We start from the raw sequence: 22,736 nt of genomic DNA on the forward strand, positions 1-22,736 counted from the left end.
AGTAGAAACATATCTCTCTGGTGTATTCGTTAGAATAATGAGAGTTGACTTTGAAGGATCTATAGGGTTGGGCCGTGTAGACTTAGTCACCATCTGGGTTGGGTTTAGATCATTACATCATCATGTATTTTAGATTGTCTGACTCCTGCATTTCCCAATCATAATTGAGGTCACCCAGGATAATAACTTCTGATTCTTGTAAAAGAAGACCACAAACTAGTTAACTCGTCGAGTGCAGAAAGGTTAGCCAAGGGAGGAAGGTAGAGACCCTTACAACAGTTATAAATAACCCCCCCCCCCCCCCCCCCCCCCCCCCCCCCCCCAGACAAAGGCTTAAAGATTGTAGCTGGGAAATGGATATCATTTAGGATATATATATATATATATATATATATATAATCTCCTAAATGATATTTTTTTATAAAAATGGCCACCCCACCACCTACGCTCTACCCTGTCTGTCAGCTCTGAATGGCCACCCCACCACCTCTACCCTGTCTGTCAGCTCTGAACACATTATATGAGAGAATGTCCCCAGAGATCCAAGTTTCAGTCAATACCAGAATGTCCGGATTCGTCTGCATAGCCCAGATCTTAATGGAACCCAGTTTAGGAAGAAAGTTCCTAATATTCAGATGCATCAATCCAAGTCCTTTACGATTTTTAAAGTCACATAGAAACTTCAACAAGCTATGTTCAATAGGTGGTTGAAGAAGCTGTCTGATGGTTGATATGGGTTTAGTTAGTATGGCCATAAGATTGCATAGAACTGCACCATTTGATCTATCCCTAATAGTAAAAGAGGAAACGTGAATTACTTTTCTTGTGGCGGCAGCCAATGTCAATATGAGTGACTCTCACAGTAACCAATGATGGAATGTTATAAACTGTCTTACATGGGCTTTGGTTGCTGTTGTGCAACAGCCCAAGCCCTCTGTGATATGAAAACCGAGGGGGTATTAAAGTTTATGAAATGTTCATTTGAACTAATAGTACTGATTGAGCAGACCACAGTGGGCTTCTCTTCTGAGCTAACAATAGCAGATCTAAGAGTGGAGTACAAGCTAATGGGTACAAAGATTACAACTGACAACACTCCCTGGCAGAATAGACAACTGTATGACAATACAGCTTAAAAAGGATCGTACGTATTACCAGACCGGCTTTGTCTGTCTGAGTCAATATCTTAATGTGTAAGGAAGAATGTTGAAGACACTCCACGGTTAAATATTGAGTTCCGCAGGGTTGGGTCCTTGGGCCAATATTGTGCTTTCTGTCTGCTATCTGTCGCCCATGTAATTCCTTAGAGCACCTTTTCAGCAGGGACCCTCAAATCTAATGACAACCTTAAAATCAGTACATTTTAGATCAACATTTTTTTTTAAAGAAACTAATAAATACCATTTTTTTTTCCAAATTACCTTTCTGAAAAACTCTTGTATATTGGTCCCATACAATAATTTGTACTCTTAATTTTTTTGTTCCTATTATTTTTGTTAATTTTGTATTTCCCCCTAGTGGGGTCGCGACCCCGACCTTGAATGCCACTGCCTTAGAGGTTAAGTGAATGTTATCACATCATTTTCTTGCTGACCAACACCTACATGCATCATTCTATTTCATTTAGCTTTCCCTAGAATAACTACCTATCATGCTTTAGAGAGAGACTATGGACATTAGCTTTCCCTAGAATAACTACCTATCATGCTTTAGAGAGAGACTATGGACATTAGCTTTCCCTAGAATAACTACCTATCATGCTTTAGAGAGAGACTATGGACATTAGCTTTCCCTAGAATAACTACCTATCATGCTTTAGAGAGAGACTATGGACATTAGCTTTCCCTAGAATAACTACCTATCATGCTTTAGAGAGAGTCTATGGACATTAGCTTTCCCTAGAATAACTACCTATCATGCTTTAGAGAGAGACTATGGACATTAGCTTTCCCTAGAATAACTACCTATCATGCTTTAGAGAGAGACTATGGACATTAGCTTTCCCTAGAATAACTACCTATCATGCTTTAGAGAGAGACTATGGACATTCGCTTTCCCTAGAATAACTACCTATCATGCTTTAGAGAGAGACTATGGACATTAGCTTTCCCTAGAATAACTACCTATCATGCTTTAGAGAGAGACTACGGACTTTTAATTTCCAGTACGTCATTATTGTCTCCCATCACAGGGGTAAAGGTGATACTCCGGAGGCCAGGGCATTGGCGAAGCAGATAGCCACAGCCCTACAGAACCTGCAGTCTAAGACCAGCAAGGCTGTCGCCAACAGCAGGCCTGCCAAGGCTGCTGTCCACCTGGAGGGGAAGATAGAGCAGGCCCAGAGCTGGATGGAGAACCCCACCATGGATGACGGGGGAGTGGGTGAGTCTGAATGTTCTCTTCTCATTCCTTCCTTAACCTCCATCTCTTTCTCTAACTCCCTCCCTCCCTCTTGCTTTCTTCCCCTCCATCTCTCTCTCTCTTTCTCCCTCTCCCTCTACAGTGAACATCAGTCCAGACTCTGTGTACATGTCTGCTGTGTTGTTTTTCTCTGTGCGCTACATTCCTATGCTCTCTCCCAACCTCATTATCTCCTTGGCTTGTCGGCTCAGAAGCCTGGATATTCTCATCTGTTGTTAACACTTAGACTCTGGGCTGTATTACATAGCCTCCTGGAGAATGTTCAGAGTAAACATAATCACAACTAATATAGAATAACATACAACAAATAAGCAACAAGGCTCGAGGGGGTGTGGTATATGGCCAATATATCACGGCTAAGGGCTGTTAGGCACGACGCAACGAGGTGCCTTATTGCTATTATAAACTGATTACCAAAGTAATTAGAGCAGTAAAAATACATGCTTTGTCATGCCCGTGGTATACGGTCTGATATACCATGTATTTCAGCTAGTCAGCATTCAGGGCTCGAACCACCCAGTTTATGATAAAGAGTGTCATAGAGCGACGTAGAGTGTCATAGAGCGTGGCGGAGTGTCATAGAGCGTGGCGGAGTGTCATAGAGCGAGGCGGAGTGTCATAGAGCGAGGCGGAGTGTCATAGAGCGAGGCGGAGTGTCATAGAGCGAGGCGGAGTGTCATAGAGCGAGGCGGGGTGTCATAGAGCGAGGCGGGGTGTCATAGAGCGAGGCGGGGTGTCATAGAGCGAGGCGGCGCGGGGTGTCATAGAGCGAGGCGGGGTGTCATAGAGCGAGGTGGGGAGAATGAAGGATGTGTGGGTGGGTGGTCCTACTACTACTAACCCTCTGGCCCAAATCGGTAGAGACCTACCTATGATCCAAAGCCTTGTTTTCTGTGTGCTGGTGTGTCTATTCTGTGTATGTTTCTGCGAGTGTCTGACTGTGTCTCTCCCTAGGCCAGGCAGCTATCCGGGGGCTGGTGGCGGAGGGCCGTCGTCTGGCTAATGCTCTGCCAGGTCCCTACAGACAGGAGCTGGTAGGGAAGTGTGAGCAGGTGGAACAGCTGATGGCCCAGCTAGCCGACCTGGCCGCCAGGGGCGATGGGGAGTCCCCGCAGGCGCGTGCCGTGGCTCAACATCTCCAGGAGAGCCTGAAAGTAAGACTGCTCACATTCACCTACATTCACAGTCACACCTACAGGGCTGAGGGAAGCTGAGAGTTGGGATGGGCTGAGGGAAGCTTAGGGTTGGGATGGGCTGAGGGAAGCTGAGGGTTGGGATGGGCTGAGGGAAGCTGAGGGTTGGGATGGGCTGAGGGAAGCTGAGGGTTGGGATGGGCTGAGGGAAGCTGAGGGTTGGGATGGGCTGAGGGAAGCTCAGGGTTGGGATGGGCTGAGGGAAGCTGAGGGTTGGGATGGGCTGAGGGAAGCTGAGGGTTGGGATGGGCTGAGGGAAGCTGAGGGTTGGGATGGGCTGAGGGAAGCTGAGGGTTGGGATGGGCTGAGGGAAGCTGAGGGTTGGGATGGGCTGAGGGAAGCTGAGGGTTGGGATGGGCTGAGGGAAGCTGAGGGTTGGGATGGGCTGAGGGAAGCTGAGGGTTGGGATGGGCTGAGGGTTGGGATGGGCTGAGGGAAGCTGAGGGTTGGGATGGGCTGAGGGAAGCTGAGGGTTGGGATGGGCTGAGGGTTGGGATGGGCTGAGGGTTGGGATGGGCTGAGGGTTGGGATGGGCTGAGGGTTGGGAGGGGCTGAGGGTTGGGAGGGGCTGAGGGTTGGGAGGGGCTGAGGGTTGGGAGGGGCTGAGGGTTGGGAGGGGCTGAGGGTTGGGAGGGGCTGAGGGAAGCTGAGGGTTGGGATGGGCTGAGGGTTGGGAGGGGCTGAGGGTTGGGAGGGGCTGAGGGAAGCTGAGGGTTGGGAGGGGATAAGCTGAGGGTTGGGAGGAGATAAGCTGAGGGTTGGGATGGGCTGAGGGAAGCTGAGGGTTGGGATGGGCTGAGGGAAGCTGAGGGTTGGGATGGGCTGAGGGAAGCTGAGGGTTGGGATAGGCTGAGGGAAGCTGAGGTTGGGAGGGGCTGAGGGAAGCTGAGGGTTGGGATGGGCTGAGGGAAGCTGAGGGTTGGGATGGGCTGAGGGAAGCTGAGGGTTGGGATGGGCTGAGGGAAGCTGAGGGTTGGGATGGGCTGAGGGAAGCTGAGGGTTGGGATGGGCTGAGGGAAGCTGAGGGTTGGGATGGGCTGAGGGAAGCTGAGGGTTGGGATGGGCTGAGGGAAGCTGAGGGTTGGGATGGGCTGAGGGTTGGGAGGGGCTGAGGGTTGGGAGGGGCTGAGGGTTGGGATGGGCTGAGGGAAGCTGAGGGTTGGGAGGGGCTGAGGGAAGCTGAGAGTTGGGAGGGGATAAGCTGAGGGTTGGGAGGAGATAAGCTGAGGGTTGGGATGGGCTGAGGGAAGCTGAGGGTTGGGATGGGCTGAGGGAAGCTGAGGGTTGGGATGGGCTGAGGGAAGCTGAGGGTTGGGATAGGCTGAGGGAAGCTGAGGGTTGGGAGGGGCTGAGGGAAGCTGAGGGTTGGGAGGGGCTGAGGGAAGCTGAGGGTTGGGAGGGGATAAGCTGAGGGTTGGGAGGGGATAAGCTGAGGGTTGGGAGGGGATAGGCTGAGGGTTGGGAGGGGATAAGCTGAGGATTGGGATGGGATAAGCTGAGGGTTGGGATGGGATAAGCTGAGGGATGGGATGGGCTGAGGGTTGGGATGGGATGGGCTGAGGGAAGCTGAGGGTTGGGATGTGGAGTTGGAGACAAGTGGGAGTGTGTGAGAGAGAATGATGGTCAAAAGATAAAAGATAAAATAAATAAATTAAAGTCTAAATAAATCAGAATAAAAGTATATTTGAATGACACTAAGTGGCAGTGTTTTTACAACTAATGCCGGTTTGCCTGAGGCTGATGCCGTGCAGGTGTTTGTACACATGCATATGCACACACTCTCATGCAAATAAACACATACAAGAACACACACATACATGTACTAGTGCCAGACATGCAAACAAACATATACAGTTGGCATTGCTGTTATGATTTCACTTGTCCTTGATGTCCCTTGTTTTAAATATTATTTTGTTTTTGCATTGTTTGCTGTTTTCTGTCTTCCTTTTTTCTTTAGTTCATTGTCTTGGTTGTTAGGGGAATGGAATTAATTATTTAATTAAATTCATTTAATTAAATTAAATTTTATTCCTGGGGGGGGGGGGGCTGTGGCAGGGGTCTTGAATGGTGCAGGGACAGCTATTGGGGAACTGTGGGGTGGATCTTGGAGGGTTTGGGTTCATGTTTTTTGGCCTGGTGGTAGATCGGTCAACATGCCCTTCAGCAGGGCATTGACCCTGGCTGATTCTGTGTCACTCTGAATGGGAATCTGTTGGATGACTGGTATGATGTAGTTGTTGAATGGGAATCTGTTGGATGACTGGAATGATGTAGTTGTTGAATGGGAATCTGTTGGATGACTGGTATGATGTAGTTGTTGAATGGGAATCTGTTGGATGACTGGTATGATGTAGTTGTTGAGCGGCTTCACTGCAAGTATATCGTATGTTTTGAATATTAGATAAATAAGAACAAATTCTTATTTTTTTTTATTGTTTTTTTATTAACTGACTTGCCTAGTTAAATAAATATTGTAATGGTCAACCAGACTCTGACTGGAGCTCATTCTGACACAGGCATGGTGAAATGCTCCCCCTGCTGTCTGGAGCTCACTCTGACACAGACATGGTGAAATGCTCCCCCTGCTGTCTGGAGCTCACTCTGACACAGGCATGGTGAAATGCTCCCCCTGCTGTCTGGAGCTCACTCTGACACAGGCATGGTGAAATGCTCCCCCTGCTGTCTGGAGCTCACTCTGACACAGGCATGGTGAAATGCTCCCCCTGCTGTCTGGAGCTCACTCTGACACAGACATGGTGAAATGCTCCCCCTGCTGTCTGGAGCTCACTCTGACACAGGCATGGTGAAATGCTCCCCCTGCTGTCTGGAGCTCACTCTGACACAGGCATGGTGAAATGCTCACTCTGACACAGACATGGTGAAATGCTCCCCCTGCTGTCTGGAGCTCACTCTGACACAGGCATGGTGAAATGCTCCCCCTGCTGTCTGGAGCTCACTCTGACACAGGCATGGTGAAATGCTCCCCCTGCTGTCTGGAGACAACAACTTCAGTCTAATGCTCTCAAGCCACCAGAACTATGATACCTTAAAGTAGCCCAATACAATGTGTTTAAAAGTTATTCATGAAGAGAGAAAGAGACTTTAAAATCAATGGTTCAACAACAGCTTGTAGAACTGCACCAGTTTTTCATTGATTTGAGGTGCAACGTAAAACACTTGTTAAAAGAGACCATGAGAGGTTATCGTTAACAGGTAATATTTCTAAAGCTGGTCTTTTGCTAACTAACGTGTGTGTGTGTGTGTGGTCTTCTCAGAACCTCAAAGGAACGATGCAGGAAGCGATGACACAGGAGGTGTCAGACATCTTTAGCGACACGACCACTCCCATCAAACTGCTGGCTGTGGCCGCCACCGCCCCACCCAATGCCCCCAACAGGGACCAGGTGAGTGATATCTCCCTCCCTCACTCCCTCTCTGTCTGTCTCCCTGCCTCCATCATGGCTCATTCGATACCTTCTACCTATGAGCAGAGAGGTGTATATAGACCTATATATTATAAAATAGAGTGGGATTATATTCTGGGACATAAAGTGTCTCTAGATAAGTCTCTTTGACTAGCCTGACTTATTGGCAGATTCATATCATCATACACTAAGCAAAAAAATAACATATGGATTGCTCATCGATTAGTTTCCAATCATTTATGTGGTACTTGTCAATCAATAATATTTAGACTACATTTCCTGAGAGACATGTTACTATAAGTAATCATGTAAGATAAAAAAAAAAAAATAATAAAAAAAAATAACAGTTTGGACCATCTACATAATTGGTCTATATTATATTAAAGGGGTATTTTGGCCATTTATCTACTTCCCCAGAGTCAGAGGAACTGTGTCCAGTATGAATGAAGTTAAGAGGTAGTTTCGTTAGCCAAGCTAAATAGCGTTAGCGCAATGACTGGAAGTCTATGGGTATCTACTAGCAATGCTACTCTGGTAAAGTAGATACTCCCGAAGTATCCCTTTTAAGTTTGTATCATTCAGTGATATGTAACTGTTATGTTAGGTGTTTGATGAGAGGGCGGCCAACTTTGAGAACCATGCCAACAAGCTGGCTGCCACGGCAGAAAAGGCTGCCGCTGTAGGAACCGCTAACAAGAGCACTGTGGAGGGGATCCAAGCTGCCGTCAAATCTACAAGAGATATTACACCACAGGTGAGTGAGGGCGAGTATCTCAAAGTGTCAATTGGTCAGGAGGATGATGGAATGATGTCCCCAGCTCATGGGAACGTTCCGTTCTAGGTGGTCTCTGCTGCCCGTATCATGCTGAGAAACCCAGGCAACCAGGCTGCGTTGGAACACTTTGAGACCATGAACAACCAGTGGATTGACAACGTGGAGAAAATGACAGGTAGTGTCAGACCGTCTATCATTTTATTATTTATCACGACAAAGTGGCCGTTGTGTGAACATGTAAATGTGTTCACTTCCTTTTTAGCACTAAGAATGAGGTCTCCTCTGTCTCTAGGTTTGGTGGACGAGGCTATAGACACCAAGTCTCTGTTGGATGCCTCTGAGGAGGCCATTAAGAAAGACCTGGAGAAATGTCGCGCTGCCATGGCTAACCACCAGCCCCAGATGTTAGTGGTAGGGGCCACCAGCATCGCCCGTCGGGCCAACCGGATCCTCCTGGTAGCCAAACGGGAGGTAAAGATATGTTTTATTTACACATACAATCAATCACACGTATTTTTATGAAGCCCTTTTTACATCAGCAGTTGTCACAGAGCTTTACAGATACCCAGTCTGAAACCACAGAGCTTTACAGATACCCAGTCTGAAACCACAGAGCTTTACAGATACCCAGTCTGACACCACAGAGCTTTACAGATACCCAGTCTGACACCACAGAGCTTTACAGATACCCAGTCTGAAACCACAGAGCTTTACAGATACCAGTCTGAAACCACAGAGCGTTACAGATACCCAGTCTGAAACCACAGAGCTTTACAGATACCCAGTCTGAAACCACAGAGCTTTACAGATACCCAGTCTGACACCACAGAGCTTTACAGATACCCAGTCTGACACCACAGAGCTTTACAGATACCCAGTCTGAAACCACAGAGCTTTACAGATACCAGTCTGAAACCACAGAGCGTTACAGATACCCTGCCTGAAACCACAGAGCTTTACAGATACCCTGCCGGAAACCACAGAGCTTTACAGATACCCTGCCTGAAACCACAGAGCTTTACAGATACCCAGTCTGAAACCACAGAGCTTTACAGATACCCAGTCTGAAACCACAGAGCTTTACAGATACCCAGTCTGACACCACAGAGCTTTACAGATACCCACTCTGAAACCACAGAGCTTTACAGATACCCAGTCTGACACCACAGAGCTTTACACATACCCAGCCTGAAACCACAGAGCTTTACACATACCCAGCCTGAAACCACAGAGCTTTACACATACCCAGCCTGAAACCACAGAGCTTTACACATACCCAGGCTGAAACCACCACAGAGCTTTACAGATACCCAGTCTGAAACCACCACAGAGCTTTACAGATACCCAGTCTGAAACCACCACAGAGCTTTACAGATACCCAGTCTGAAACCACCACAGAGCTGTACAGATACCCAGTCTGAAACCACCACAGAGCTGTACAGATACCCAGTCTGAAACCACCACAGAGCTGTACAGATACCCAGTCTGAAACCACCACAGAGCTGTACAGATACCCAGTCTGAAACCACCACAGAGCTTTACAGATACCCAGTCTGAAACCACCACAGAGCTTTACAGATACCCAGTCTGAAACCACCACAGAGCTTTACAGATACCCAGTCTGAAACCACCACAGAGCTTTACAGATACCCAGTCTGAAACCACCACAGAGCTTTACAGATACCCAGTCTGAAACCACCACAGAGCTTTACAGATACCCAGTCTGAAACCACCACAGAGCTTTACAGATACCCAGTCTGAAACCAGCACAGAGCTTTACAGATACCCAGTCTGAAACCACCACAGAGCTTTACAGATACCCAGTCTGAAACCACCACAGAGCTTTACAGATACCCAGTCTGAAACCACCACAGAGCTTTACAGATACCCAGTCTGAAACCACCACAGAGCTTTACAGATACCCAGTCTGAAACCACCACAGAGCTTTACAGATACCCAGTCTGAAACCACCACAGAGCTTTACAGATACCCAGTCTGAAACCACCACAGAGCTTTACAGATACCCAGTCTGAAACCACCACAGAGCTTTACAGATACCCAGTCTGAAACCACCACAGAGCTTTACAGATACCCAGTCTGAAACCACCACAGAGCTTTACAGATACCCAGTCTGAAACCACCACAGAGCTTTACAGATACCCAGTCTGAAACCACCACAGAGCTTTACAGATACCCAGTCTGAAACCACCACAGAGCTTTACAGATACCCAGTCTGAAACCACCACAGAGCTTTACAGATACCCAGTCTGAAACCACCACAGAGCTTTACAGATACCCAGTCTGAAACCACCACAGAGCTTTACAGATACCCAGTCTGAAACCACCACAGAGCTTTACAGATACCCAGTCTGAAACCACCACAGAGCTTTACAGATACCCAGTCTGAAACCACCACAGAGCTTTACAGATACCCAGTCTGAAACCACCACAGAGCTTTACAGATACCCAGTCTGAAACCACCACAGAGCTTTACAGATACCCAGTCTGAAACCACCACAGAGCTTTACACATACCCAGTCTGAAACCACCACAGAGCTTTACAGATACCCAGTCTGAAACCACCACAGAGCTTTACACATACCCAGTCTGAAACCACCACAGAGCTTTACACATACCCAGTCTGAAACCACCACAGAGCTTTACAGATACCCAGTCTGAAACCACCACAGAGCTTTACAGATACCCAGTCTGAAACCACCACAGAGCTTTACAGATACCCAGTCTGAAACCACCACAGAGCTTTACAGATACCCAGTCTGAAACCACCACAGAGCTTTACAGATACCCAGTCTGAAACCACCACAGAGCTTTACAGATACCCAGTCTGAAACCACCACAGAGCTTTACAGATACCCAGTCTGAAACCACCACAGAGCTTTACAGATACCCAGTCTGAAACCACCACAGAGCTTTACAGATACCCAGTCTGAAACCACCACAGAGCTTTACAGATACCCAGTCTGAAACCACCACAGAGCTTTACAGATACCCAGTCTGAAACCACCACAGAGCTTTACAGATACCCAGTCTGAAACCACCACAGAGCTTTACAGATACCCAGTCTGAAACCACCACAGAGCTTTACAGATACCCAGTCTGAAACCACCACAGAGCTTTACAGATACCCAGTCTGAAACCACCACAGAGCTTTACAGATACCCAGTCTGAAACCACCACAGAGCTTTACAGATACCCAGTCTGAAACCACCACAGAGCTTTACAGATACCCAGTCTGAAACCACCACAGAGCTTTACAGATACCCAGTCTGAAACCACCACAGAGCTTTACAGATACCCAGTCTGAAACCACCACAGAGCTTTACAGATACCCAGTCTGAAACCACCACAGAGCTTTACAGATACCCAGTCTGAAACCACCACAGAGCTTTACAGATACCCAGTCTGAAACCACCACAGAGCTTTACAGATACCCAGTCTGAAACCACCACAGAGCTTTACAGATACCCAGTCTGAAACCACCACAGAGCTTTACACATACCCAGTCTGAAACCACCACAGAGCTTTACACATACCCAGTCTGAAACCACCACAGAGCTTTACACATACCCAGTCTGAAACCACCACAGAGCTTTACACATACCCAGTCTGAAACCACCACAGAGCTTTACACATACCCAGTCTGAAACCACCACAGAGCTTTACACATACCCAGCCTGAAACCACCACAGAGCTTTACACATACCCAGCCTGAAACCACCACAGAGCTTTACACATACCCAGCCTGAAACCACCACAGAGCTTTACACATACCCAGCCTGAAACCACCACAGAGCTTTACACATACCCAGCCTGAAACCACCACAGAGCTTTACACATACCCAGCCTGAAACCACCACAGAGCTTTACACATACCCAGCCTGAAACCACCACAGAGCTTTACACATACCCAGCCTGAAACCACCACAGAGCTTTACACATACCCAGCCTGAAACCACAGAGCTTTACACATACCCAGCCTGAAACCGCAAAGAGCTTTACACATACCCAGCCTGAAACCGCAAAGAGCTTTACACATACCCAGCCTGAAACCGCAAAGAGCTTTACAGATACCCAGCCTGAAACCACAAAGAGCAAGTAATGCAGTGGCAGAAGCATACAAACCGTGATGGTGCCTTTTTAGCAGTTTACAATACTGACACCTGAATTACAAAGAACAAGTACATGATTTAAAAAGAGAAACATTAATAGAAGTGTCTCCATAGGTGGAGAACTCTGAGGATCCTAGATTCAGGGAGATAGTGAAGGCAGCGTCTGATGAGCTGAGCCGGACCATATCTCCCATGGTGATGAACGCCAAGGCTGTGGCTGGGAACATCACCGATCCAAGTACGTTTCAAGGCAGTTTCTTTACATTTAGGATATGTTTTGATCGTTGTACTGTATACTCTGCTGTAATAGCTATCCATCTATAACTATCTAGCATGACGTAATACAAAATATGAAGCCTCATTCTGTCAATTTTGGGGATCTTTGATAGTCCAAAGTTAAGGTTCAGTCAATGGTGTTCTGGTTTAGGGGTCTGTGAATGTTTTACTGCTGCTACACCAGCAGCTTTTGGGGCCTTTGTCTAGTCTCCTATTCATAAGGCCTAACGATCTGATTCTTCCTCTGTGGTGTCCAGGTCTGCAGAAGGGCTTCCTGGATTCAGGCCATAGGATCCTGGGGGCCGTTGCCAAGGTGAGAGATGCGTTCCAGCCACAGGAACCAGACTTCCCCCCACCACCACCTGATCTGGACCAGCTGCACGTAAGTCAATCAATCAAAATAATTTATAAAACTTTTTTCAGCAGTGTATCTTTACAGTCCTAGACTGTCAACACCAGGGTTTTGTTCAGTGGGGTAACAATGGGGTTTCAGAAAGTTCTGATATATTTTTATTTTTTTTTAGAACAGAAATGATCTGCCATAGAGAATTAACACTTCTGTCTGCAACATGCCAGGTCAGCGACGAGCCCGCCCCACCAAAACCACCTCTCCCCGAGGGTGAGGTTCCTCCCCCCAGACCACCTCCCCCAGAGGAGAAGGACGAGGACTTCCCAGAGCAAGAGGTGGGAGAGATGGTGAGCGAGCCCATGATGATGGCCGCCAGACAGCTCCACGAGGAGGCCCGCAAGTGGTCCAGCAAGGTGAGATACAAGCACTTACACGTTCAGGTTTAATGTCAAGTTAAAGTTATTGCCAATACAGAACATTGGAATTTCTCTGCGACCAGAAAGCAACAGTAGAGCTGCTCAGAGTTGCCATTATTCAGTGCCATCAAGGAAATGTGACATGTACATACTGTGTTGTAACATACTGTGTTGTAACATACTGTGTTGTAACATACTGTGTTGTCAGACGTCCGATTTCATGCTTTTCTTGTTTGTGATCTCTTTCAGGGTAACGACATCATCGGTGCAGCCAAGAGAATGGCCCTGCTCATGGCTGAGATGTCCCGTCTGGTGCGCGGTGCCGGTGGGAACAAGCGTGCCCTCATTCAGTGTGCCAAAGACATCGCAAAAGCCTCAGACGAGGTCACAAAGTTGGCCAAGGAGGTGGCCAAGCAGTGCACAGACAAACGCATCCGGACCAACCTGCTCCAGGTCAGTTGACTGGCTGATCCCTGGTCATGTCTTCTTAAAAAAATACAACTATGATGTCTCCGATGCAATACATGTGCTTTTATCTGGACCAGTCTTCTGCCAAATTCCTCCTCGTTTCCTCAATTCCTCTCAAAGCACATTGGAGGAGGAGGTCCAAGGGAGGGACCTAAGGATCTTCTCCTCCAATGCAGTTTGAGAAGAATTGAGCAAGCAAGGATGGAGGAAGCAAGGATTTGACAACCACTAGAAACATTTTCAGACTGCTTTCGTCAGGGTGTCCTTGTGCAGCAGCGGCTGCTCTGGCACGTTCAGAGACAAAGGACAACCTTATATTCATGTAGGACTAAAGCTAGAATTTCTCATTTCCTGCATGTCCTTGTGATTTGAATTAGGGTCGATCGTTTGAATTAGGGTTGATCGTTTGAATTAGGGTTGATCGTTTGAATTGGGGTCGATCGTTTGAATTGGGGTCGATCGTTTGAATTAGGGTCGATCGTTTGAATTAGGGTCGATCGTTTGGATTAGGGTCGATCGTTTGAATTAGGGTCGATCGTTTGAATTAGGGTCGATCGTTTGAATTAGGGTCGATCGTTTGAATTCAAATGGATCTTGTTGAGACCTGTGTAAAATGCACTTTAAATCAACTTGAACTTGGAGGAACTTCTCTGTTCCAGGTGTGTGAGCGCATCCCTACCATCAGCACACAGCTGAAGATCCTCTCCACAGTCAAGGCCACCATGTTGGGTCGTACCAACATCAGCGAGGAGGAGTCCGAGCAGGTCAGTACACTGGACATCGCTGGATAACACTCATCAACCAAAGTTACCTTTTTGCTTTGTAATTACATCGTAATGAGGTTGAGTGGTTTCTGTTATTAAACAAGTGGAATAAGGAACAGTCCCTATTCCACTTTAATAACGGGGAAAAAACTCAACTTGAAAAGCAGTTTGCTAAAGTAGTAATTAACAGTAATGTTACTAGTGTAGTACAGTTGTAACACAAGAACAGCTTAATGATCAATTTGACCATTTTGTCTTCCTCCTCTCCCAGGCCACAGAGATGTTGGTTCACAATGCCCAGAACCTGATGCAGTCTGTGAAGGAGACGGTTAGAGAGGCCGAGGCTGCCTCCATCAAGATCCGGACGGATGCCGGTTTCACCCTGCACTGGATCCGAAAGACCCCCTGGTACCAGTAAGAAGAGACGGGCCCGACTGTTTGTTAATTTTGCGTTCCGCAAATGCCACTCTATTCCCTATGTAGTGCACTACTTCTGACCAGGATCCGTACGTCTCTGGCTAAAGGTGGTGCAGTATACTGTGTGAGGAATGTGGTGCCATTGGGGACACAGTTATTCTGTTCCTCTGCCCAAAGCCCAGCCTGGTCAGAAGAAGAAAACAGCCAGACTCTCTGAGCAGTAGATTTAATGAACACATACATACTAATTCCAAGCTACAATGAGTGAAAATGGCCACTTTTAAAAAGCCTGCCTGGTTAGGGTGAAAACCTTGAGTTAATACTGAAAACACTATTTATCAGTCGATGTCAATCCCATATGTGTCTGTAAACAGTGACAGTTTTGTTCAAATATAAAGTAGAGGACTATCCAATGCAACTACATGGTTCAGAATGATTCTTACTTGCAATTTTTTTTTCTAATTGTATGTGAAAAAAAAAGATGAAAAAAAAAAAATATATAAAAATAAAAAAAATAAATGAAATGTGTTTTAAGATCTTATATATGAAATCCCAGGTATATATTTTTTGGATTAGAGGTTTCTTTTCGTATAGAGTAAGGTTAAAGGTGTACTAGTCTCAGTTAAACAATGGTGAGAAGAGGGCCTTGAAGTAAAAATTTGAATATTTTTTTTCCTTAGAAGGCCTTTTTTTTATTTTTTATATATATATCTTTATACTGGTTCTTAATTTCACTATCTGCCACGTGTAGTCGTTCACCTTCGCTAGGACAAAGCACATCTGCTCCAACTCAATGGGAGTGAGTTCAAGAATATCATAATACTCCGTTCTACACAAATATAATAGACTATTCAGTGGTATTACACTATGTTATAGAAACTAAAAAAAAAGAAACACTGTTCCTTGTTCTACATTTTTATTAAATGGTGTGATGGTTTTTGGTAGCTATTTTTTTTATTTTTATTTTGTCAGTACTGCCAAAGAGTTTATTCTAGCCTGGTCCCAGATCTGTTTGTGGTCTTTGCATCTACTTCATTGTGCCATGACAATGAGTGACAGGGAGTCGGTGTGATAGCACTAAACAGCCTGGCACTCATGCTAGGTTTGTTCCACCATTAACTTTTTCTGTCTTGGGGTTTTATTATATCTGCAATATTGGAAAACCGTCATGATGAGCTCTTCAGACACATTGGGTAGAGAATGTCTTTATTCACTTAGACCGTTCACAAATATCTGTAAAGATACTGGCATTCAGCTCTATATACGTTTCTGGCTTGATTGTTTTTGCTCACATTGTTGCATTGAGATTACATGTAGGCCTTAGGTCTGGTGATCTCTACTTTGTACTTCTCAGTGAAACTATAGCAAGCCAGTCTCCATGTTTTTGCCTGACTAGAGGCCAGCTATAGTGTAATGTTTAAACTGTGTCTTGACCTAATGTGGTGAAGGATTAATGAATGATGTATCAAATGCTTTGAAGATAGAGTCTGGAGTGATAGTCTGGGGGGGGATAAAGAGTCTGGGTCTGGAGGATGAAGAGGGAACATATTTAAGTCTAGTACTGGACAAAAATGCAAGTGTTTTTTTTTTTTGGGGGGGGGGGGCTCTAGGACTAGGTTTAATCCGGGAGACCACCAATGTGTAAGTTTAATACATCACATGAAACTGGTGATGAGATGTCAGCCTTCTCTTCCTCTCATATCTTCAAACTAAACATTACACAGCTGGTACAAACGGTTGACGTTTTGAAATGTTTTCTCTTGTGTCTGAATAATCCCAGAGCAGTTTGAATGTGTACGATTATTGAGACCCTACAAAACCATCTGATGTGCCCTGTAATAAAAAGACTGATTGCAAAAAATGTTGTCTTTTTTTCATTTACAGAAAATGATGTTTTGCGTTTACTACAAAGTAGATACTACTCAAGCCTTTTGTTCAGAAACATTTTTGTGATGTAAGATGGGTACAGCCTAAAGGGAAGGATCATGTTTCATTCAGTTTCTAAGATTTAAATAAAAGTTATTGTATTCATTTAACCTTTTATTAAGAACTAATTCTTAATTTAAAATGACGGCCTAACCCGGGCGACGCTGGACCAATTGTGCGCCGCCCTATGGGACTCCTGATCTCCGCCCTTTGTGATACAACCCGGGATCGAACCAGGGTCTGTAGTGGCGCCTCTAGCCTTAGACCGCTGCGCCACTCGGGAGCCTTCAAATTATACAAGAATCAAGTCCTGCTTCTTGGTATTGTTCACATTATTTTGTAATAAAGCATTTCATAAGACTCACAACTGCAAATCCTCCAGTGACCGGTTTATAACCCACCAGTGACCGGTTTATAACCCACCAGTGACCGGTTTATAACCCACCAGTGACCGGTTTATAACCCACCAGTGACCGGTTTATAACCCACCAGTGACCGGTTTATAACCCACCAGTGACCGGTTTATAACCCACCAGTGACCGGTTTATAACCCACCAGTGAGTGGTTTATAACGCAGTGAGTGGTTTATAACCCACCAGTGACCGGTTTATAACCCACCAGTGACCGGTTTATAACCCACCAGTGACCGGTTTATAACCCACCAGTGACTGGCTTATAACCCACCAGTGACTGGTTTATAACCCACCAGTGACCGGTTTATAACCCACCAGTGACCGGTTTATAACCCACCAGTGACCGGTTTATAACCCACCAGTGACCGGTTTATAACCCACCAGTGACCGGTTTATAACCCACCAGTGAGTGGTTTATAACGCACCAGTGACCGGTTTATAACCCACCAGTGAGTGGTTTATAACCCACCAGTGAGTGGTTTATAACGCACCAGTGAGTGGTTTATAACGCAGTGAGTGGTTTCTAACCCAGTGAGTGAGTATAACAGAGAAGTGAGTGGTTTATAACACAGTACTTGTTATAACCCTGTAGTGACTGGTTTATAACACAGTACTTGTTATAACCCTGTAGTGACCAGTTTATAACCCAGTTGTGAGTCAACATCCTATTCGGTCAGCATCCTATTCAGTCAGCATCCTATTCATTCAACTAGCCTTCATTGTCAGCATCCTATTCAGTCAACATCCTATTCAGTCAAATAGCCTTCATTCAGTCAGTATCCTATTCAGTCAACTAGCCTTCATTGTCAGCATCCTATTCAGTCAACATCCTATTCAGTCAACTAGCCTTCATTCAGTCAGTATCCTTTTCAGTCAACTAGCCTTCATTGTCAGCATCCTATTCAGTCAACATCCTATTCAGTCAACTAGCCTTCATTGTCAGCATCCTATTCAGTCAACATCCTATTCAGTCAACTAGCCTTCATTGTCAGTATCCTATTCAGTCAACTAGCCTTCATTGTCAGCATCCTATTCAGTCAACTATCCTTCATTCAGTCAGTATCCTATTCAGTCAACTAGCCTTCATTGTAAGCATCCTATTCAGTCAGCATCATATTCAGTCAACTAGCCTTCATTCAGTCAGCATCCTATTCAGTCAACTAGCCTTCATTCAGTCAGCATCCTATTCAGTCAACTAGCCTTCATTCAGTCAGCATCCTATTCAGTCAACTAGCCTTCATTGTCAGCATCCTATTCAGTCAACATCCTATTCAGTCAGCATCCTATTCAGTCAACATCCTATTCAGTCAACTAGCCTTCATTGTCAGCATCCTATTCAGTCAACATCCTATTCAGTCAGCATCCTATTCAGTCAACATCCTATTCAGTCAACTAGCCTTCATTGTCAGCATCCTATTCAGTCAACATCCTATTCAGTCAACATCCTATTCAGTCAACTAGCCTTCATTGTCAGCATCCTATTCAGTCAACATCCTATTCAGTCAGCATCCTATTCAGTCAACTAGCCTTCATTGTCAGCATCCTATTCAGTCAACTAGCCTTCATTGTCAGGATCCTATTCAGTCAACTAGCCTTCATTCAGTCAGCATCCTATTCAGTCAACTAGCCTTCATTGTCAGCATCCTATTCAGTCAACATCCTATTCAGTCAACTAGCCTTCATTGTCAGCATCCTATTCAGTCAACTAGCCTTCATTGTCAGGATCCTATTCAGTCAACTAGCCTTCATTCAGTCAGCATCCTATTCAGTCAACTAGCCTTCATTGTCAGCATCCTATTCAGTCAACATCCTATTCAGTCAGCATCCTATTCAGTCAACATCCTATTCAGTCAACTAGCCTTCATTGTCAGCATCCTATTCAGTCAACATCCTATTCAGTCAGCATCCTATTCAGTCAACATCCTATTCAGTCAACTAGCCTTCATTGTCAGCATCCTATTCAGTCAACATCCTATTCAGTCAACTAGCCTTCATTGTCAGCATCCTATTCAGTCAACATCCTATTCAGTCAGCATCCTATTCAGTCAACATCCTATTCAGTCAACTAGCCTTCATTGTCAGCATCCTATTCAGTCAACATCCTATTCAGTCAACTAGCCTTCATTGTCAGCATCCTATTCAGTCAACTAGCCTTCATTGTCAGCATCCTATTCAGTCAACTAGCCTTCATTCATACGTCTTTATTCAGCTCCAAAAGCAGCAAATGAGCACTAATCTCCAAACAGCTGACTGTGGGCGGCACCCTACTCTCTCAACGGCTAGTGCCCATATGGATGTCTTATGTGGTGCAGGCGAGAGTCATGGATCCGTTTCAGTCAGTCGTCCCGATGAGCCCTGCTGGCAACAGCAGCATGGTTAAAACCTGTCAAATAAAGTTGTGTTTAATTCGCTGAGCGACGACGTTGAGCGACGACGTTATTGGCCACTTCCTGGATTTCTTCACCGTCTCCAGTTTGTTCCATCCCACAGGATTGTATTTTCAGTAGGATAGTAAAATACACGAGACATAACTTGTAATATTGGTAGGAACAATTCTGGATGTCACTGTGATCAGTGGTTTTAAAAATACTTTGAAGTACTACTTAAGTCTTTTTTTTTGGGGGGGGGGGTATCTGTATTTTACTCTTTTATATATTTTTACTACTTTTACTTCACAACATTACTGTTTTTTAAAATGTATTTTAATTATTTATTTGTATTTTTTATTTTCCCTGATACCCAAAAGTACATTTTGAATGCTCGGGCAGGACTCACCGTGTTATCATCCCTGCTGCCTCTGCTCTGACGGACTCACTGAACACAAATATTGGTTTTGGAAATGATGTCTGAGTGTTGGAGTGTGCCCCTGCCGATCCATGAATAAATACAAATTGTGCCATTTAGGTTGGCTTAATGAAAGGAATGTGATGTGTACAGCATTTTTTTCTTTTTGTATTTAAGTATGTTTAAAACTAGGTACTTTTACTCAAGTAGTATTTTACTGGGTGACTTTCACTTTAATCATTTTTTTGATTTTAAGGCATCTTTTACTCAAGTATGACAATTCAGTAGTTTTACCCACCACTGACCGTGATAGTCTACACTTTTCAAGGGGGAGAGTTTGTGCTGCAAGCCGACGACACTGAGTAGTGTCCTTCACTCCCGTTTGCCACATTAAGGAGTGGAAAGTAGCTAGATAGCTGTCACCCAGGCCTGATACACTAAAGCACCTTTTATTGTAATAATTTTCACCAAACATGTACGGCATTCATGTCCGTAAAAAAAGTAATTACGGATTCTGAACACTACCAAGTCAAACGGGCTCATCAGGACGACAGACTAAACCGAATCTGTTCTTCTCCACTCGACTCTCGCCGCATGACAAACATAAACCGTTTTTTTTTTATAAACCTGTCTATTTTCTACAATTTCACTTCTTAAAATCAGCTTTTTTTTTTCCATATCAGAGGAGGCTGGTGTGATGAGCTATAGGAGGATGGGCTCATTGTAATGGGATGGGATTTCCATATGTTTGTGTTTGATACCGCTTCATTTATTCCTATAGCTCCTCTCACCAGCCACCTCTGTTTTTTTTAACCTTAACCACACTGCTAACCTTTTTCTTTAGATAAAGATTATTTATGGGTTGAGTGTTCTAGAAATATCTAAACATTCTTTTAACTCCAAAGCAATGAAATGTGGCCCAGAAACCACTAACTCGTTGCATTTTTCTATTATCAAGAGTCCTGCTGGTAACTCTTAACTGGTTAGGACAGCTCATGAGGTGAACTAAATATCTGTCGACTCGTGACTTCATTCATAGCTTTTATTTTTAACCATAAGTGTAGGAGTAAGATGTCTCTATACTCAGCACCTAGGATCAATTTTCAACAGCGAGACGCTTTGTGGAGACACCCTGATGCCGTTCAGTCAGAATAATGCTTACCCATCCAAACATGATCCGTCTACATTGACCTCTTTCAATGCTGGTGCTGTTTAATCGTTGACGGAATATAAACGTTGCAACCAAAAATCCCTGACTGCCTTGTCCTCTAGTCCAGGACAGTACTAATGTCCTATGTAGTTATTTCCTTTGACTGTGCAAACTAATGAGAGGAGAGGAGGAAGAGGTGGTTGAGAGGAGGAAGAGGTGGTTGAGAGGAGGAAGAGGTGGTTGAGAAGTGGTGGTTGAGAGGAGGTGGTGGTGGTGGTGGTTGAGAGGAGGTGGTGGTGGTTGAGAGGAGGTGGTGGTGGTTGAGAGGAGGTGGTGGTGGTGGTTGTGAGGAGGTGGTGGTTGTGAGGAGGAGGTGGTGGGTGAGAGGATGAGGAGGAGGTGGTGGTTGGGAGGAGGAGGTGGTGGTTGAGAGGAGGAGGAGGTGGTGGTTGAGAGGAGGAGGAGGTGGTGGTTGAGAGGAGGAGGAGGTGGTGGTTGAGAGGAGGAGGAGGTGGTGGTGGTGGTGGTTGAGAGGAGGAGGTGGTGGTGGTTGAGAGAAGGAGGTGGTGATGGTAGAGAGAAGGAGGTGGTGATGGTTGAGAGGTGGTGGTGGTTGAGAGGAGGAGGTGGTGGTGGTTGAGAGGAGGAGGAGGAGGAGGTGGTGGTGGTGGTTGAGAGAAGGTGGTGGTGGTTGAGAGAAGGTGGTGGTGGTTGAGAGGAGGAGGAGGTGGTGGTGGTTGAGAGAAGGAGGAGGTGGTGGTTGAGAGGTGGTGGTGGTGGTTGAGAGAAGGTGGTGGTGGTTGTGAGGAGGAGGTGGTGGTGGTTGAGAGGAGGAGGTTGTGGTGGTGGTTGAGAGAAGGTGGTGGTGGCTGAGAGGAGGGGAGGTGGTGGTGGTGGTTGTGAGGAGGAGGTGGTGGTGGTTGAGAGGAGGTGGTGGCTGAGAGGAGGGGAGGTGGTGGTGGTTGTGAGGAGGAGGTGGTGGTGGTTGAGAGGAGGAGGTGGTGGTGGTTGAGAGAAGTAGGAGGTGGTGGTGGTTGAGAGAAGGAGGTGGTGATGGTTGAGAGGTGGTGGTGGTTGTTGAGAGGAGGAGGTGGTGGTGGTTGAGAGGAGGTGGTGGTGGTGTTGGTTGAGAGGAAGTGGTGGTGGTTGTTGAGATGAGGTGGTGGTGGTGGTTGAGAGGAGGAGGTGGTGGTTGAGAGGAGGTGGTGGTGGTGGTAGTTGAGAGGAGGAGGTGGTGGTTGAGAGGAGGTGGTGGTGGTGTTGGTTGAGAGGAAGTGGTGGTGGTTGTTGAGATGAGGAGGTGGTGATTGAGAGGAGGTGGTGGTGGTGGTGGTTGAGAGGAGGAGGTGGTGGTGGTTGAGAGGAGGAGGTGGTGGTTGAGAGGAGGTGGTGTTGGTGGTTGAGAGGAGGATGTGGTGGTTGAGAGGAGGAGGAGGAGGTGGTTGAGAGGAGGAGGAGGTGGTGGTTGAGAGGAGGAGGAGGTGGTGGTGGTTGAGAGGAGGAGGAGGAGGTGGTGGTGGTGGTGGTGGTTGAGAGGAGGAGGAGGGGTGGTGGTGGTGGTTGAGAGGAGGAGGAGGTGGTGGTGGTGGTGGTTGAGAGGAGGAGGTGGTGGTTGAGAGGAGGTGGTGGTGGTGTTGGTTGAGAGAAGGAGGAGGTGGTGGTTGAGAGGAGGAGGAGGTGGTGATGGTTGAGAGGAGGTGGTGGTGGTGGTTGAGAGAAGGTGGTGGTGGTGAGAGGTGGTGGTGGTGGTTGAGAGAAGGTGGTGGTGGTTGTGAGGAGGAGGTGGTGGTGGTTGAGAGGAGGAGGTTGTGGTGGTGGTTGAGAGAAGG

General features: G+C 46.1%; 1 protein-coding gene across 1 annotated transcript in view; it reads left to right on the forward strand.

Moving 5' to 3' along the window:
* The window catches only part of LOC110499465 (vinculin), a 71,426-nt gene extending 54,931 nt beyond the window's left edge, over positions 1-16,495 (forward strand). Inside the window, exons 11-22 of the mRNA XM_036956329.2 lie at positions 2,192-2,382; positions 3,376-3,575; positions 6,890-7,018; positions 7,644-7,793; positions 7,881-7,989; positions 8,107-8,285; positions 12,059-12,182; positions 12,478-12,602; positions 12,797-12,982; positions 13,235-13,438; positions 14,113-14,217; positions 14,489-16,495. Coding sequence (XP_036812224.2) covers positions 2,192-2,382; positions 3,376-3,575; positions 6,890-7,018; positions 7,644-7,793; positions 7,881-7,989; positions 8,107-8,285; positions 12,059-12,182; positions 12,478-12,602; positions 12,797-12,982; positions 13,235-13,438; positions 14,113-14,217; positions 14,489-14,635 — 1,849 coding nt within the window. The 3' untranslated portion in view covers positions 14,636-16,495. The remainder of the gene's footprint in view (positions 1-2,191; positions 2,383-3,375; positions 3,576-6,889; positions 7,019-7,643; positions 7,794-7,880; positions 7,990-8,106; positions 8,286-12,058; positions 12,183-12,477; positions 12,603-12,796; positions 12,983-13,234; positions 13,439-14,112; positions 14,218-14,488) is intronic.
* The last annotated feature ends 6,241 nt before the right edge of the window (positions 16,496-22,736 follow it).

The sequence above is a fragment of the Oncorhynchus mykiss genome, chromosome 20, assembly GCF_057628025.1.
Source record: "Oncorhynchus mykiss isolate SJ-2025 chromosome 20, ASM5762802v1, whole genome shotgun sequence".
NCBI classification, from domain to species: domain Eukaryota; kingdom Metazoa; phylum Chordata; class Actinopteri; order Salmoniformes; family Salmonidae; genus Oncorhynchus; species Oncorhynchus mykiss.